This window comes from Ursus maritimus, unplaced genomic scaffold (genome assembly GCF_017311325.1).
Source record: "Ursus maritimus isolate PB19 unplaced genomic scaffold, ASM1731132v1 scaffold_6, whole genome shotgun sequence".
Classification (NCBI taxonomy): domain Eukaryota; kingdom Metazoa; phylum Chordata; class Mammalia; order Carnivora; family Ursidae; genus Ursus; species Ursus maritimus.
In genome coordinates, this window is record NW_024426774.1 from 24,075,621 (window position 1) to 24,094,392 (window position 18,772).

The 18,772-nt window shown below is 50.8% G+C and overlaps 1 protein-coding gene across 1 annotated transcript in view; it reads right to left on the reverse strand.

Moving 5' to 3' along the window:
* CAPN13 (calpain 13) overlaps positions 1-18,772 on the reverse strand; it is an 87,298-nt gene that overhangs the window by 20,400 nt on the left and 48,126 nt on the right. Inside the window, exons 8-16 of the mRNA XM_008700560.2 lie at positions 15,134-15,219; positions 11,454-11,528; positions 10,066-10,286; positions 9,700-9,776; positions 8,332-8,511; positions 4,589-4,600; positions 2,206-2,408; positions 1,169-1,205; positions 754-810 (exon numbers count right to left, since the gene is read on the reverse strand). Of these exons, the coding sequence (XP_008698782.1) occupies positions 754-810; positions 1,169-1,205; positions 2,206-2,408; positions 4,589-4,600; positions 8,332-8,511; positions 9,700-9,776; positions 10,066-10,286; positions 11,454-11,528; positions 15,134-15,219 (948 nt within the window). The remainder of the gene's footprint in view (positions 1-753; positions 811-1,168; positions 1,206-2,205; positions 2,409-4,588; positions 4,601-8,331; positions 8,512-9,699; positions 9,777-10,065; positions 10,287-11,453; positions 11,529-15,133; positions 15,220-18,772) is intronic.

Genomic DNA, 18,772 nt, shown 5'->3' on the forward strand with positions numbered 1-18,772 from the left:
CCTGGATCCTGGGCCCATATTGATTTCAAGGAGGTCCATATTGAGTGACTCCTTGAAACACATTCCCCTCACGACAGGCACATTCTTCATTTCTCCTTGCTTTTCCCTCTGGGCCCAGGCTGCCTGAATAATTTCCCTTTAAGCGGCTTCCTAGTTACCCTATTAGCCCTCTGAATGCCTGGCATCCTTCCTGTCCTTGGCCTCTGCCTGGCCCAAGACTGGCATGGTACACATGGTCATATCTATCACTTTGCACTTCCCAAACCAACATGACTATTATTGGCAAAAAGCCCATTGTGCAGAGCCCTTGGCAACTGTTTTTATCCTGGCAAGTCAAGGAGTTCTTTATAACGGTTTATTAAACCATTAAGAAAATCCTCTGTGCACATAGGTGACTTGGCAGGAAAGACACTGTTGGTGCTTTCTGAAGCTGGCTAGCTCCTGGGAGGAATGATGCCAAGGGAGGTGGCAGAGCAGAAGGAAAGATTTCAGAGGGCAATGCCAATTACTTGTTTCAAGATTTAAAATACCCGCCCTTCCATCATTAGCCCCACCCTCACCAAGCCCTACATTCCAGCCCAGATGTCACCCAGGCGGGATGCTACTTCTCTCCAGGGCTTGGTAGCCAGATCAGTTCTGGAGACATCCAGGGAGAGAGTCTGATAAAATGACCCACCAAGTCACTTTTCTTCCCTGTATCCTGACAAGGGCCTGGGGTCCCACCATCACTCGTCCCCGTGCTGAGTACTATACCTGTTGAGCGTATTTGTGGAAGATGCTTTCTTGGGAGTCATTTTCCAGAAGACTTGCCTGGATCAAAGGGAAAATAGTCAATATCAGATTTCTGGGCAATGAAGCTATCTGTCTGGTACAGCGAAGGCACAAGAACCACTCCCCACACCTGCATCTGAGACAGAGACTTCATCCAGCAATCAGATAAAACTTGTAGGGGAATGAGAACACCAAAATTTGTGGAAGGAAGATGATCGGTTCCAGCCTGACCTTGGAGGCTTGGTCTTTTCCCCTCTGCCCTGCCCCTTTGAGCCATCATCAGCCCATTATGGTGTCTCTGTTTTCATTGGTCAGTGCTGAGGTAAGAAGGAGACAGATTTTCCTAGGTCTAGGATGTGGCCAATAAAGTTTGCCAATCAAATCTTCGCATACCTACCTTTGGCTCTGTAAGGTTGAAATTGCTGTCCAGAGTCCTAGAAAACGAGGGAAACAGTGTGACAAGGATGAATGGCTCAGTATTTAAAGGAAGCTTGCACATGGAGGACACCCTAGATGGCACTGGACATTTATAACAAGGATCTGAGTGAAGGGCCCTCAGCACACCGGGATGTGACATGGGCAGCCGTGACAGCAGACAGATAAGCATCATAACCACATGTCCAGTCTATTGACTGGCCATCATCTGGTCCTCAAACTATTTAACAAATGGCTTCTCTCACAACCAGATACAGGTACAGTGACCCCCATTGCCAAGACGGCAGATACGCTTCGTCTTACGTTCCAGCCCTGGAGGTACAGTGGCCATTGGCATGCGGGACTGAGGCACCACCCATGCTCAACTGTAAAGATGGCCGTGATTATAGTGACGTCTGCCTCAGGCCCCACAGGGGATAAGGTGCCCAGCAGGACGTATACTTGCTGATCCCAGTCTTGACCACTGACTTAGCACTAAAGACTCTCCATGACGGGACTATCTTTCAGGCCCATATTTCACTGTCTCCCTGACGTACCCCGCCCCCCTTTCTGGTCATATTTCAGACAACTGCCGAGCAAGCCATGTACGATCTTCCTGGGCATATGGCTGACATTGTGCTCACCCACTTCCCTGCTTCTGCTCATGCTTTTTTTCTACCTGCACTACCTTTTCCTTTAAACAGTAGACAATGTTTTCCATCAAGGACTAGCTCAAATGCCATTTTCTCCAAGAGGCCTTCCTCAATCCCTCTTGCCCGAGGTGGGTCCGTCTCCTGTGTCCTCCCATGTAACTCTGCACTTCCAGTGAGCAATGGCCCCCATCCTGGTCATGGTCTACTTGTTGGTTCAGACTCTCTTGCCACCCTTTGTGGTGAGCTTCTTGCAAACGAGGCCTGTGCCGTGTCCCCTACTGACACAGTATCTGCAGCCCAGGATGACACAATGTGTTTTTATAAAATGAAGTGGAATCGAACATTCAGAAGCCCAGTGTTTCTGTACCTGTCATCATCTGGCATCTTCAGGAAGATTCGGAGCAAAAACTCAACTGCTTCACTTTGGGCAGAGATGACTACCACGTAGGTCCCAGGTCTCAGATTGAAGGACTTTGTGACATTGCACTTGGTTTTAAAAACTATGCCCTCGATAGCATTTCTGAACTGAGAAAAGAAGGTGGGTGGCAACCTCTTCCAGAAGGGCTGGAACTGGAGGAAAACATGAAGATGGTCAGAAACCCCTTGTCTGCATGGACCCAGCCCCCGGGAGAGACCCACCACCTTCCAGACCCCTTTCCATTCACCAAAACAGTATTACAGGCCCTGAAAAGAGAGACTGTGCTTACCTGGATTTTCAAAATGCCACAGAATTCAGAATGTTATTTAATATAGACACTGACACCACAACGAATGCAAAAAAAATATTGTACATGGTTTTGTCTCATTAAATCCCACAGTATCCTGGGTTTTGGGGTTCATCTCTCTGCTTATAAAGACTTCCATGGAAACCAGTGAAATTGTTCCAGCACTGAATTACTTTTGGAACCCCTGATGCCCCTTCTCTCCTGAACTGTTTACAGTCCTCTTTGGACTGTATAGCTCAGCAGAGTTGGACGCCTCCATTCCCTTCATTTTGTCTTCCCAGCAGAGCCCTGGAATTTCTTCTCATTGGAGAATAATAGGCTCTGATCATTTTCCTTTTATTTCAATATTTTCGTAGAGATAAAACAATAAATAAAATGCAGTTCCCATTACCAGATGTCACATACGTATTACATAATAAAAACCCTTTACTAAATAAATTTTCCCCAATACAGTCGAGCACAGGGACTCCATTTAGAATGGTTACGCAGCGTGAAATGATTATTTGTGAGCTCTGCCTTGGGGAGAAATAGGGAGAAAGGGAGAGTTTCTTTTCAGAGGGTGGGAGCAGGGCTGGGCTACAGGATGAGACAGGAGGCAGGTCCCTGTCCCAGGTAGGCACCAGGGGCTGGATGCAACCAAAATCACCAAAGTGATTTTGCAGATGCTAACAGGGGCCCCAGTAGGTTTGGAGCCTGACTTGTGTGAGCCCTTCTGGCAAAAGCAACGACGAGAACAGTTCTTCTCCAGAAAGCCAGCACCGCCCTATGGCTCTGGGTACGTACGTGTGTAAGCACATGCACGTGCACATGGGGAGGCACCATGTACAGAAGTGTGGGTGCCTCCTACAATCCAGAATTTCCCTGCTTCCCTGCTCTCCTCTCTCCATTGGACTCTTGCAGCCTCGTCCAGGCTCCCTAGCCTCTGGGGTACACTTGCTCAGCGGCAGCCAGAAGTGTGAGTCTGTGACACGATGGGAGGCTCTTGGTCTAGTGCACAGAGACCCAGCATCAAATTAATGCAGGCCTAGTTGCACACAGACCTGACCCTGTAGTTCTAGGGATGGGGCTTGTGCCTTTTCCTGGGTCAAATCCCCACTTCTCGCTCCAGCTCTAGAGATTTGTTCCTTGCACCTGAGTGCCTCCCTCGAAGCCCTTCCAGAAGTTCTACTCCCATGACCAGGGTGCTGGAAATGAAAATCAGATCCTAAACCCCGCTCTGTGGCTGGGCCGCTGGTGTCTGTGGCCTCCCTGCTGCCCGCTTTCTGCCCGGGCTTCTGAGTATCCTCTGCTTGGAGAGCCCCTGTCCTGGCCTTTGCCTACCTATTGGGGCACCCCTGAAAGGCCTGGAGGAGTTTCCCTGGACCCAGAAGCATGCTATAGGTACTACCCGTTGGTTGTGGCTACATCCTTGGTCCCCAGGCACACGCACCTCCCCCGGCAGCCACAGCCCCATAGAGCCCACATCCATTTAAGGGGTCTGCGTGCCCGTTAACTCTATCTGTCCTTCTCTATCCTTGCTCTTAAACACTCTGTACCAATGCCGAGCCAGCATATCTGCTCAGGAGAGGTGGCAATTTGGTTGTAAGAGGAGCTAGATATGCCCTGAAGGTGCATTTGCAGAGCGCGCATCCTTTGGGAGGTGGATTCGGGGGCTGACAAAGACTATGAGGCTGAAGTCCCCCTCAGATGCCGAGAGCTCTGCTTCTTATCTTAAATAGGAAAGAACCGGCTGCATCAGTCTTATCTATCGGAGGCCAAATTCTCAAGGATGCTTTCACGGTTGCAGCCCCTCTTAGATTTCAAACCAAAGAACAGCTCGAGGGGTCCAGCCTTTAGACCAGGACGGCAAAAATATGTCCTGCACGGTCGATCTACTTGGAGAGTCTAAGTTTGTTACAAGACAGAGCAAGACTAAATTTGTAGCCACCGAACAGCAGGAGATGAGCCAGAGTTACGGGTGTTGGAAGAGGCGTAGCAGTTTACCAATGCATGGCTACGGAGGCATGGGAAGGTGCTGAGTCATACCTGAGGGTCCACCTGCAGGGAAGAAAAAGAAAGGCCGATTCAGGAACTAAACCAAAACACAAAGGCAAGCAGATCCCAGCAGCCTGGCTCAGGGCCCCGCGTTCCTTCCTCCTGCGGTCAGCCTCTTCCCTGCACACCCCATGGAATGGGAGCATGACTCATTCCCTATGCAGAGATGTGGAAAGAAAACCTAACCTGTTATAGGTTGTAGGGAGCTTAAGGGGGAAAGAAACAGAGGAGGAGTCTCTCCCTTCGTCAGCTCAGCCACATGTGGTTACTCTTTATAGCAATGATGAGAAATCAAGGGAAGAATGAGATGTCGATGGGGCAGGGGTAAGGCAGAACCTAGATCAAATGTCAGTTTCCCAGCATCAGGAGCTCCAATGCAAGGAAATTTCTTTTATTCCATCGTGCCACTGTAAAATATGGCGGGAATTTGTTCTAGACCTCCCGGTGTTTGTAGGGAAGGTACGTGTGCATCTGACTAGGGAAATGCCTACATTCTGTCTTTCCATGTGGCAAAGGAAGCACTGAGGATGCAGCCCCATTTTTTTTTTTTTTTTTTTTTTAGAAATATTGCAGCCCCATTTTTAAACCACTTTGCCATCCACAAGGTGCTTCCCTGTAACCCTGAAAGCAGACACTGGGACCGTTTTATGGATGTGGAAACAGTCCCAGCAGTCTAAGGAACAGAGGTGGGAATAAAGCAAGCTGCTTTGCTTCCTTGGTGATTAAGACCCACTGCCCAACACCGTCTTCCATGGTTACTGTGGGTTTTGGTTCTTTCCCCCTGCTGATACTACCCCCGACCCCCTGCAACCATGTGTACAGACCACTTGATTTGCCCAGGCAGACTTTTCTGGAGACCAAGAGTGAGCTGGAAGGAGGTGGAAAGTCCCAGCCTGTGAGGAGGGGGAGCCTTGGGGTGAAGATGAAATGGCTTGTCCGCCCCTGTCCTTTTCCTCTGCCTATTCAGACACCACCTGTGTTTGTTGTGATGGAAGACATAGCGGTGCTCCCGGAGTTGAGGGTCGCAGGACCACGCCAGGGCCAGAGAACCATACGTAGCCGTCATACAAGCAGCATTTACCCACAGACACCATCAGAGCCCTACAGACTTCTGAGAGTCTGGTGGCTGGCATGCACATAGTGTATTTCTCAGCTGAACTGGGAAAGGAACCCAAGTGTCTCTTGAGTTGCCATAGTCTGGACAGTTTTTTGGTGTTTAACTCAATCAGGATCCTGAGAGATCCATTGGGACCTGCAGGGAGCCTGAGGAGACCTCAGGTCTGAGAGTCTTTTTAGCAAAGTGTACAGCTGAGAAATGCATCTCTGGCTGAAAAGTAGATAAATGGGCTCGGCAGCATTTAAAAACAGATAGGATTACAATCGTGCCAGGGCTCCTGAACTATAAAGATTTTGAGCAAATCAGTTAACACAAACAAGGCTGCCGTGATATGATGCCTCATAGATGGCAATGTGAACAGCTTCCCGTGTGCTGAAGCAGCCCTCTTTCCCTCTCTGGGCTTCTGTCTCTCATCAGAAGAGGCAGTAGTCCTCATCAGGAGAGAGTAGCAGGACTATCCTCTCCTGCTACTCTCGCCTCGTGAGAGAGAGAGAACTAGTCAATCCTGGCTGGGTAGACCAGATGCCTCAATTCCTCCCCAGTCCCCTTCCTTTTTTCTTCTCAGAGGTGAGTTAGGAGACTCTGAGGACAAGAGTCCTCTCAGAAGGTACCTGAATCACTTAGGATTCTTGGTTGGAAGCAAAGGAAACCAACCAGGATGGGATGAGCAAAAAGCCATTTACAAGAAGTCTAGAGAATGCAGCTGGGAAAGTGGGTGGGAAGCAGTGGGAACAGCTACACAGCTGGATGCCAGCCCAGGATCTGTCTGCACTGCTGCTGCTGGGCCCCAAGATTTGCTATGAATAATCCCTTGGCTGGTCCTACCTCAAGAGTCCAAACCCAAAGTGACTGAGATTGTGGGGATGGGGGAAGCGGGCATGAAAGGAGCATTTAACTGGACAAGACTGGCTCACACATCTACCCCTTTGCAACCAGGGGGTGGGGAGAGGAAATACTTGGCCTCTTTGGTTGCTGCGGTGGGAAACTAGGCCCTGCCTTCCACCAAGTGGAAGAGCGTTCAGGTGCGTGGTGGTGAGGACAATGACAACTGCCCATCGCTGCACCTTTCAATGTTCTTTGATGGCCTTGGCAGGTTTCAGGCACCTCAGAAGTACTGTGCCAAACCCCAACCATTGCTTCTCCATTGATATCACACAACTGGGAAGTAGAAATGTGCTCAGAACTAGAACCCAAAGGCCTCTCCTTCTTCTAGAGCCAGAATCACTGTTTTCCTTCAAGCCGTGAGCATCACGAGGAAAGCAAGCACCTAAGCCCCACTGAGAGACCGGGACCTGGGACCAGGAGCTCTGGTATCAAGCACTTTTCTGTCACCTCCTAGCTGTACCTTGGGCAGGTCACTTATGCTTTCTCAGCTTTGGCTTCCACATCTATAAAATGGTTTTTGAAGCAATGAATATGAACACACTTCAAAGTCTGAAGTGCGGTATCACTTGAAGCCTTCTCATTAGAGTGAACTACGGCTAGGACACAGGACTGCCCCAGCGTGAGCAGAGTACCCAGGAGCTCTGCCTGTCACACATGCGCTGACCTGTGCTTCTGACTGTTGCCCTAGGCTCAGTGGACAGGAATGAAGATTATTCCTAGAGATGTTATAATCAGAGCCCCAGCCACAGAGGTGATGGTTATGTTTGACTGAAGGCCTGGGGGACATCTGCGCCCAATCCCCCGCTCTGCCGTTAACTCGGACCATGTCACTTCACTTGCTGGGCCTCAGTTCCTTCATTTCTACCATAAAGACAGTGGTCTTAGTTATCTCAGTGCAGAGAGGATGTGGAGCATATGATTTAAGAACCATTCACTTTATCTTTGGTGTGCATTAAATTATTTGGTAAAGGAGGTGGGAGCAGAGGTATCAGATTTTCTTTTGTAGCACTTTTAAATAGTATTTTAAAAAATGAGCTCCCTGATTACTTGCTCCCAGTGGGGTGTGTGCAGACTTGCGGGTGGGAGGATGGTCCCTCAGGAACTGCAAAGCTTGTTGGGAGTGCCATGGTGGGAGAGGACGCCAGATGGAGAGGAAAACCTGACCTTGGGTGAGTAGCCAAGCAGATGCCCACAAGCCAACCACTAAGCTGTAGGGCTGGATATTGGTTTAAATACAAGAGAAAACATACCTCCTGGTTTTATACCCAGGACTGGTTTTTTTCCTTAAACTCCTTCCAAAGTTTAGTCAATGATTCTCAAACTTTAATTCACATAAGTGGCACCCAGGGAGCTTGTTACAATGTGGATTTTCAGACTCTGTCCATGGAGGTTCAGATTCAGAAGGTTTGGGACGGCCCCAGAAACCCGCACTGCAGCAACAGATGGTCTTGGACAAGACTACGTTTTGAGTGACAAGCATTTGAGCCTGCAGCATACCAGGAAATGCTGACAAGTGACACTGGAAGGAGGTGTGTCCCACTGCAAGCCTGGTCAAGCCTGATCTCCTGTCAGGCCCAGGTTTTTATTTATTGAACCAGGTGAACCCTAGAGCCTTTTGTGTTTGATCTCTGAGCCCTTTGTGTTTGGAATCTCCCAGCCTGGTCAGCTGCTCTCTCTGCCCAAAGAATGCACAAATGCCTGAAAGGGTAAGCCCTGATACAGGCTGCCTTACCTTGAACACCTTGAAGCTTAGCGGAAATTTGTCTCTCGCCTTTAAATTCTGCGGCATGACGTTGACGGACATGATGACATTGTTGCTTTCCGTGCCTTCTGGCACAGAGAAGATGTACTGCGTGCCCCTCGGAAGTCCTTCTGCATGAGAAAGAGCTGTCACTGGAGCTCGGCTGGGCTTCTATGACTCCTAGATCTAGGCATGCTGATTCAGAAAGCTCTGGTGGCTTGTGTTGGAAACTCTGGATTTGGAGACCTAAGGCTCGGGTCCCAGTCCCCACAGTTACTAGCTGTGGCACAACCTTCTTCATTTTGTAAGCCTCCGTCTCTTCCTCTTAAAAACAAGGAGGGGAAGTATATCCCCCCTTGGTGAAAATGTTTCCTTAACGGTAAAGTTGAGGGCTATTTTTATCATAATAAGAACTCAGATATGTATGAGCTTGTGCATTGGCGATAACCATCAGAGCCTTGAAATGATGTCAGTCCCCAAGCACCAATGGAGACAGAGGAAAACAGGCAGAGGGGTGGCAACTCACAGGACTCTACTACCCAGGTGTGCTCATCAGAGCCAGAGCCCAGCGCTTTGGGAGCTCTTGGGAGCGCTTTTGGGAGACAGAAGTAAGGTGATTAAGGTAGATTCAAATACATGGAAGAATGAAGGTAAGTCAGGATAGAGATGAATCAGTACACATCAGCAGGGTCAGGTCACAGGTTGGGAAGCTCTGAGAGGGGAACGGACAGACGCAGAGGCTCCTCCTTGCGAGGGTTGAACAAGATGATGCATCCAAGTGTACCTAGCGGTGCCCAGCACGTACTTGCTCGCTGGCTCCCTTCCCTTTTTCCCACGCAAGGAATTGCTAAGAATAGCCCCAATGTAACATTTTGCTTAATTCATTGATATACGCTATATCCAGGGAAGGGGACTTTGGCCCAAAAGTCAGACAGATGAGGCTCTGGAAGGTGAATCAGTCAATTTACTGCCCAAGTGTGACTTGGCAGTTCCTTAAGAGTCCATCCATGGCCTCCTGGTGCCTAGGTTCTCCGACCGGCAGAGTGAAGATCCTGGAGGTTGAAAAGAGGGACACCTGGGGAGTCATTCAAGCAAGCCATTCTCAACAGGCAGGTGCCAAGGAGAGGGAATGGTCACATCTAGGTGCAAACACACACTCACACACACACACTTGTTTGCACAGCTTCTCCTCTCGAGGATGCGTAAGCATACTCAGGTTCGTGTTCACGGGGAACTAGTTCACTCATCTGTGTGGCAAATGGGGAGCTGGAGGTGCGGTGAAAATATGTGACCCTCCCAAGGTCACATTCAACAAAATTCATCTCAGGGGAGCCCGAAGACAGGTTCTGAGGTGCCCACCTCTGGGATCTCAGTGTGCTGCTCCAGGATACACCAACCAGCATGGGGCAGGCATATTCTCTTATGTCTGGATGGTGCTTTTTGGGGCAAAGGGATAGTGTAACCCAAGCCCTGACTTTTGTCTAGTGCTGTTTCCACAGCTCCCCACCGTCCTGGGTAATTACTGGAGAGCAGTGAGCCTGTCTTCCTCCTGGGAGATGGAAGTTAGTAGGATGGTGGGGGAGCATGACAGGGCAGGGGAGGCACACTTGAGATTCTCCCACCCAGCCCACCAGCAACGGTTTCCCTTGAAGAAGAACAGCTGTCCCTTTAGACCAGCAGATTCCTCTCCTTTCAAGTTCAGGCTGATGGTCTAGAATCAAAAGCCATTGAGACTTGAAGCCAGGACAGGGCTAGGGCTGGCTGTTCCACCTAGCAGAAGATTACCAAGGTCATAACTACCTGTGGTGTCTCCTGGAGTTGTCCGATTCTTAAACGTCATTTGGGACCATCTGTCATGAGGCATGCTTCCTTCATTCAGACCGACTGGAAATTGGTTACATATATACAGGCAGGAGAAGTTGTCTTGGAAATCTTGACATGACATCCTGTTATAAACAGATACAAGTCATTTTACCGGTTTTGTCCCTAGGGTGAGGGTTCCCATCTCTCCACTCTACCTTTGTCCATCAGTTCCAGTATTTGTGGACTTACCCCTGTCCTAGCCAAAGACCTGAGCCTCATTCTGGCTCACTCACGGTCAAGTACACTTCGCCCTCCTGTTGGGAGGGCAGGACTGAATAAAATTCTGGGTTCCGCATGTCCCTCTCATGGCCATGAAGGATGACTGTCGTCTCCCTCTGCTCTGGGTCCTACATGGTGCTAGGAAAACTGCTGTTCCCTCACACTCTACCCCAAATTCATTGTTGAGATCCTTATCAGAACAGTTTCAACATCTAAAGTCCCACCTTGTATAATTCCCAGTGCTTATCACATTATACTCAACCGATAAATTGTTGGGCACGACATCTGAAACTAATGATATACTTTATCAGCTAATTGAATTTAAATTTTAAAAAAGGGCAGAAAATAGGAAAAAAATAAAATCCCACCTTGTATTGTGATTAAAGTGGAGATATTGGAAATATTTTTCCTTTCTAATTTACATTTGTCTCTCTGCTTCTTGATTCCTTAGACCCAGCGTCCTTTTCCCATGTGCTAAATTCATTTAAATACTCTCCTAAGCAAACCATACAACCTCTCAGGGAAATGTCCTTATTATCCTTTAAGATGTGAGCACATGGCTGAGAATGTGTTTTTAAAACATCTAGTCCTACATAGCTGCCAGGTGAGGACACTGATGTCTCACCCAGAGCTCCAGAGTCAAGGCTGGGAGATTAATACTGAATTGCTCTTTTGGAAGACTGTGGAGCTCCAGGGGGACGCTGGGTCCTCATAAGGTGGTGTGGAAGGCACAGCTGTGATAATCAGGCATCCTGGCTTCCAGGAAACTACTGATTTCAAAGCTTTGGGGCCAGCATTCCCTTTTACCATTAACATTTCCTGGAAGTTCCAACATTTTAGAACTGAAACACCTTTCACACAAAGAGAAAGCACACAAATAATCTCCCATCCACAGCTTTTGTGTCTTGGTGGAAAAAAAGAGTCCCCTTCTACACAGGTCTCTGCAAAGCTAATCTCTAGTCCCACGGAAGTTTAGGGAAAGGGGTAGGGATTGAGGGTGCGAGCAGTAAGTGAAGCTAAAAGAAAAATACCAGAACTCGCCATCTTCCTTATTCTCACACAGCAGTCTTTTCTGCTGGTCGTGGGCTTTCTGCCATTCCGGAGACCTGAGTGCGGACAGACAGATAGGGTGAGAGCTCCCGAAGCGCTGCATCTCAGCAAAATGTGCCCCAGCAGGAGCCCTGGCCTCCGTTAGTTCTGGGGGTGCACGTGGAGGGTCTCATTCTCTCTAGGGACAGAATTCTGTCATTCTCTGTACGCTGGTAGCTTCTAAATGGTCTCCAGTCAGATCCTCTTCCCTTAGCGTTAGACGGATACACGCTACGGGCCATGCCGTGTCTCCACCTGAGCCCAGGGTGACCTGGAAACCAACCTATCCCAAACCGCACCTCTCTTCTCGCAGGGCCGTGGGAAGGCGAGAAGCCACGTCCTTATACCTCCCATGTGCAAGCAACCACCAAATAGTGATTTATGATTCCACCTCCAAAACTCCTCTCAATGCCACCCACTTATGTCCAGTCCTCCTGCAGCTCTCCTGGTTCATGACCCCTCACCCCCTTCTTGGACTTCCCACTAGTCTCCCACCATGCAGTCGTGTCCACTTCCCTATCCACTCTCCACACTGCCATCAAAATGATCTTTCTAGACCCAAAATCAGATTTCTGACATCTCCCTGCTTATAACACATCGGGGGTTCCCTTTCCCTCTCAGGATGAAGTTCAAGCTCCCGAAACAGGACCTTGGCCTCTGCGTACCTCTGTGGCTTTACCGAGCAGCACCCTACTGCCCCCCACACCCCACCCTTAAATTCTGCGCTCAGAACATGAATGTCTTCATCTCCTTGGAGATACCTGTCCCTGCCCTGGCCTCGCCGCCAGGCTCCCTCTGCTTGGGCTAGTCTTCCTCCTCTCAGTCCTGTAACCCGAGGACGTCACTCATCTTTCCTCCTAAAAGCCACCTCTGTTGGAAACCTTGCTTGTGCCCCCGTAGTGCCCCTACTCTACTTCGAGAGTCAGTGCCCCCCCCGAACCCACAGAGCGCCCTGTACCACTTACGTCTCAGCACTTAGTACCCCGCGTTTCAAGTGCTGCTTTCTTTCTTGCCGTCCCTCACTGGACTCCGAGCTCCACGAGCTCAGGGAGACTCTCTCACCATTACATCGTCACAGGGGTTAACACACCATCTTGGCACGCGGGCATGCAATAGCTTTCTGCTTGCCTAATTCATAGAGTTGCCCAGTTCACTGGGATAATGTATCCCAGAAGCCAGTCCTAGGGTCTGTGGGGCAGGAGGAGGCCCTCACAGGCAGAAGGGAGCAGCTGTCCTTTCTTCAGCCAGCTCCTCGTAGCAGAGACATGCTCATAAGCAACAGGTCCCAGAGGCGCAAACGCGTCATGGCTCTGTCTCTAGGAGTGGCTGGCGTCCTGCATCGAGGGCCTGGGTCAGCTCTGTGCTGGGAGAGCAAGGCAGGGCCCACCACTCAGGCTTCGGGCGGCAGGCTCAGCCAGTGAGATGTGTTATTGTAAAGCGGCAATTTTATAATTAAGTGATAATTACATTTTCTGCAGTGTGTAAGGGAAAATAAATGTAGTGTAAATCAATATGCTATCGATTCATGCAAGTTTGCCTTTAAGTGTGTGCGTCTGAAATTTCAATTATGGCCGAGATTAGACCATCCGGCTCCCTCCATCCATCTCCACTCCTTAGAAAGCAGGGAGGGCACTGACCATCTGCACGGAGATGGTGATCGTGTGGCCCTGTCACTTTCTTCCAGTCCCTTCCTGTCACTTTCTGGAGGGACGTGGTGAACCTAAGCACAGCCAGGTGCGTGACCCTCAGAGCGCTGCCAGGCCCACCTCGCTGTTCTCTGCCCTGCACGTGTCTCGCCCTGTTGAAGGGCCTTCAGAAATCCCGTGCCCGTAGGGTGTAGACCCAAATTCCCAAGCTGGCATTGGGCTCTCTGGCCCCAGCTCCCAGCACTTCTCTCCCTGGACGCACTATAAGCATTCCTGGCTCAGCACAGTTGTCTACATGTCCCCACCTTCCTGGTGATAGCTTTTTTTTCCTGCTTGAACTTAAGTTCGACTCTATCCATGAAGCTTGCCCTCAACATGCCAGCCCATGGGAAGCTTCTCTTCCTTAAGGTCTGGTGCCCCTGCTGCCTTCCCAGTCACGCGATATTTAGCACAGGAGACGTGGTGGAATCTGTCGCCTCTTCTCCTCCCCAGGGCAAATGTGTCATTGACATTTGCCCTTCCTGCACTCCAATCCCAGCAGCCAACCCTGAGTCAGGGCTTCTGTTAATCACATAGCCCCCCTGGGCCATATTGGCAGCTTGGGGTAATGACTGAGAAAGGGAACTGGCAAAGGACAGAAGTGGCTAAGATTTATATCGAAAGCGAGTGCGGAAAGGATATCCCCAGGAAGGAAGAAAGAATAGAGGCAAGATAAAAGGAGAAGGGGAACAGCGAGTGAAAACACAACGCTGCCCATGGTTCATGCGCCGCAATTTCAGGCCCCTTCTGTGGAGGGGATTCAGCGGCTCTGTGCTCCAGGGGGCATCTGAGGTCCCACCAGGTTCTTCTATGAATCCATGTTGCCTGCTCCCCCTCTTCCGCCTGTTCCCCCTTCTCTACCCCCAGCTCCAGTGTCTGTGCATCTTCCGTTTGCTGAGTGCCCGCTCGAGCAGGCACACAGGCTACTGGGGCTCAAACGTCAGGCCGGGTTCTGGGCAGCCCGAAAGTAGGGCAGGGACGCTGGCCAACTCTGCATTTGCCTTCCAGAACTCACTTCTCACTGTATTCACTGCTGTTGGGTGCTGTTCACCTGTTTGTCTGAACGCTTTGCATTTCCTTTCCAGCCTTGTTCTCTTTCCCACCATCGCCTCCCCCTACCCTGCCGGCTGCCAGAGGAGCAGGGAGCCTGTCCCCGGCTGGCCCTCTAGGGAGAGCTGTCTTATTCTTAGCCACGGATGGGGACGAGAGATCAGTCTTCTTGGCAGCTGGGAAATGCGAGCCCAGCTCCAGGGAACCACTGACCACAGAGCCGCGTCCCCACTGGCCAGCTGGGGCAGAGAGCAGCTGAGTGGTACACGGCCAAGGGGCCTCTGACACTCGCTCAGCTCCGGTCACTCCTCCTATGGGCAAGGTGTGAGCCCAGACACCAGTTACACATCGGAGTCCAGATCAGTAGGGAGGACGGACAACCCAGGAGGCCAGATCTTTGCCTCAGTGCCCCAACTCCCCCCAAAATGAAGTCTTTTCCTGATGGTGTCATCAGGATCAAAATCCCATGGGGTCCCTTATGGGATGACGCTCCTTCTCTCCATCTCTCTCTGCCAAGTAGAACTTAACATCTGTCCTACTCCTTCCCCAACCCTTTAAAAAGTCAGCTAATTCTGGGTATGTGGGTTCAGAGTGCTAGACTGTAGCCTTCTGGGGGCTGGACACTGGGTCTTGTCATCTGTACACATACCACAGCACCACCTAACACAGTACACTCAGTGCAGAGAGCACACAGGAGGGGTCTAATAGATGCATGCTGAATGGCATCATGGGAATGGGAGATGGACCAACAGCCACACATAGGTGTGAACTGGACAGGCCTGCAGTGAGATGCACACCAGGTGAGACAGGGGCCGCCCTCCTGGGGCAGGTGCTCTCTGCACACCAGGCCTTCATGAAGGCTGGAGAGAGGTTTCCAGAAGCCATACCCATCACTCCAGCGTCCTCTCCATTCGGTCTTGCCCCAGGGGTTCCACAGGCGGATAAGATCTTCCCAGCTCCTCCCGTACTGAATCTGCAAAGAACAGAAAAAGAACCTGTCAGTGCACTCCAGCAAAAGTCAGCAGAAAGAGGGGATATGAATGCGGCTGCTTTTTACCTCCAAGGACTAATTTAACTTCTGACCTCATTTGGCTGCCGCAAGAAAAAAAGAAAAAATTGAAGGGAGAAAAAAATCAATGTCTCTCTGCTGCCTGCATGGGGTTGGAATGAGGGAGAGAAAACGGCCTTTCTGCTGAGCACCTCGAAGGGCAGACCCAGCTCCATCATTCCAGATGAGCACCTCCTGGAATGTGGGCGAGCTGAGACGTAATGGCAGATAAATAGCATGGACCGTCGCTGTGGGCTGCGGACGGGGGATCGTGATGGGTCCCCGGCCTCCTGCAAGCTCTGTCCCCACCAGCATCTCTATTCTACACACACAGCTGCTCTCCTGCCTGTGGCCCACTGGGAGCTGTGCCAGGGTCCCTGCAGAGTGGTCCTGAGCGAGGATGTGGAGGAGGCTGATTTGAGGAGTGGGACAGCCTGGGGGTCAAGACAGCCCAGGTTAGCCCTCCTCCACTTGCACCTCTGTCGACAAGCAGGTACCTGACGGCGTGAATTTTTCTTCCTTCCCTGGTTCCCAGATATGGAGGCTGACTCCTTCAGACCACGGAGGCCAGAGGCCAGGACCCTTGATAAGTTACAACAAAACAAACTCAACCCTTTGAAAGCACATTCCCAGATCCAGAAGCCCTCAGCCTGGTGAGAGGCCTTAAAGCATGTCTGCGTTGTAGCTGTGTCACTGATGGGTACTGAGGTTGTCTGTGGAGGCGGAGGCCTTGCCGGGGTGAGGGAAGGGGCCCACTTGTTCTGTGGTTCCAGGTCAGAGGCAGCGGAGAAAGCCCTAAGTGCCGTATCACCATATGGAAAAGAACTCCACATGCAGGGGTGGGGCTCCAACTGCCAGAGGATGTTTACAGAACCCTTGTCTTGCACAGGAGGTAGCTGACCACCAGAGAGGCTAAGCAAGTTTCCCCAAGGACACAGCATAAGTGGCAGAAGAATTCTCATCCCAGCCACTGCCAGTCTCTGAAACCTAGGCTCTTGATTTGGGGATGGGAGTAGACAAAGATACAGCTGCTCCAGGGCTCTGACCACTCTCAGGTGTGGCTACAACCCTGACCTTGCATCTCACCCCTAGGCCACCTGGCCAAGGCCCATGTCATCACCAACAGGGCGATACCACGCAGCAACAACGCAGTCAGACAAGGGCCAAAGAACTTGGCTTGGATAAGGTTCTTTTCTGTCCACTTCTATCTGGCTGGCCCTGTAGGGGAATGTGTTTGGCTTTTAATGCTACATGGGATGGGGGGGCTCCTGGCACTGACCCGGGCTCCCTGCCCCTCCCTCCCCCACCGCTAGGCACTCCAAGTCTTGTACATGGTGTATTTATCAACCGTCAGTGCTGCTGGAGCCCATGGAGCAGGGATGTGAGAAATGGTTGCCTGGTGGCCCAAAAAGCTTAATGAGCCACCCTTAGTGCCTCACACAGTCGGGGCTCAGACGGGCACGGGAGGAAAGCGGCCAGCGAGTGAAGGAGCTGAAGGCCGGGCTAAATGAGGCGTGCAGATAAACACTCACCCCCTTGCCCAGGGGAGTCACCGACCGAGCTAGGTGCGTAATAAAAAATGCCAATTTCATTTATCTTCCTGACTGTGTCCCGCCCAGAGGAGGACGAGCAGATTAAAAAACACACGGCATTTACAGGCTGGTTTAATCTTAGCACTTGTGGTCAGTTGTGACCTCCTCTTTCTGGAGAAGAAATCTTTAACCAAGTTCCTGGGCCTTGGCAGAGAGGCTCAGGGGTCACACTCAAGGCCAAGGTCACGACGACCTCTGAGAACATGCACTTGCTTCACTCTCCTGGCTACTCACCGTACCCCTGGCTCTGGTCAGCTCTCTCAGAAAGGGTACCCCAGGCAAGGGGTAATCCAGATGGTCTAGTCTAGGATAGTATTTCCTCAAATGTATTCTCTTAAATGCTAGTCCCACGGGCGTTAGTAATTAGTCCTAGAAGAAGTGGTTTCGTGGCTCATGGCAGATGAAAACCAAAGGCTGTCTCAATAGACAAAGGGCCTTTTCCAGGAATGGCAGAGGCCTCATGCAGGTACCATGGCTCCTTCGTTCCACGTCCAGCACAGATCACTCATCGATCACAGTTCTTTCCCCAAATCTGGAAGCAGTGCCAGAGTCCTGTCAACACAGTCATCCCGCAGCATTGCCAACAGATCAAGGTTGGCACACAAGGAAACCAATTTGTTATCCCCAGCCTAGACTTTCCACATCTGGGACGGGGATTCGTGGGAAGCAGGGTGTCCCTACGTGGCCTGGTGTGACGATGGCACTGGCTGCCCCCACTGAGAATTCTGAGACGGCTTTGGGAGAATTCAGCGCAAGAGAGTCTGGGGCTGCTGTGACTGGGATCTCTCCTGGCCAGGGTTAATCAGGGTGACCTCCTCCTTGCTCGTGGGAGATGTATTTAGAGCCCCTCATATCCATTCTGTGACAGAGGAGAAGGTTCAGGGATGTCATCGTCACAGGCCAAAGAGGGGTGCGTTCATTCACGCGTGCAAGCGCACTCATCCACTAATCCCATGAGCATTTATTAGGTGCCTACTGTCTCCCAGGTACTGTGCAGAGGAAAGCATTTTGTTACGGATTTCCTTAAGGAGAAGAGCAGGGGCAGAAGATACTGTCTCTAATGTGTGGAAGACTCACCAAAACACAAAACAACGGAGCAAGTGGCCTGAGGTCACAGGACAGGAGACAGACTGATACCGACAGAAGGCGAAGACGAGAAAGCAGGCCGGAAACGGAACCCGACACTGCATTCTACTGCTCATAAGCACCTGTGGAAAGTGTACCCTGGAGCTTGCCACACTGTCTCTCCGGGCCTAGAGGACATGATTAGACCTCAGGAGCTGTGGGAAACACAGAGCTGGGGAACGTGTGTGGGAAATCGTCACGAGGCCAGGAAGCATGGTTACCACGCAGCTGGTGTGTGGGCCCAGCCATTTCAAGCCGCTGTGTTAACCCTGACCTTCCCCTCTCAGGCCTCACCTTCTCACTTATGAATGGAGGAGGCTGGACTTCAGTCGTGTTTTCTAGACCTAATGATACTGTTCACGAATCACATATGCTTTTGTCCACTGCAAGTCCATTCCTGCATCAAGGGGAAACACTGTCCTCCAAGAGCCATCCTCCTCTCTTCCATGGGAATAAAGTCTAGCTGGGCATATGGCGGCCCCACTAGACAGAATGTTTCCCAGACTCCCTTAGGCCTCTGTGAGGCATGTGATTAAGTTCGGACGAACGGGCTCTGAGAGGAAATGGCGTGTGTGTTTTCTGAGGGGTGCCTTTTTTTTTTTTTTAATGATTTTTTATTATATTATGTTAGTCACCATACAGTACATCCCCGGTTTCCGATGTAAGGCTCGATGATTCATTAGTTGTGTATAACACCCAGTGCACCATGCAATACGTGCCCTCCTTACTACCCATCACCAGCCTATCCCATTCCCCCACCC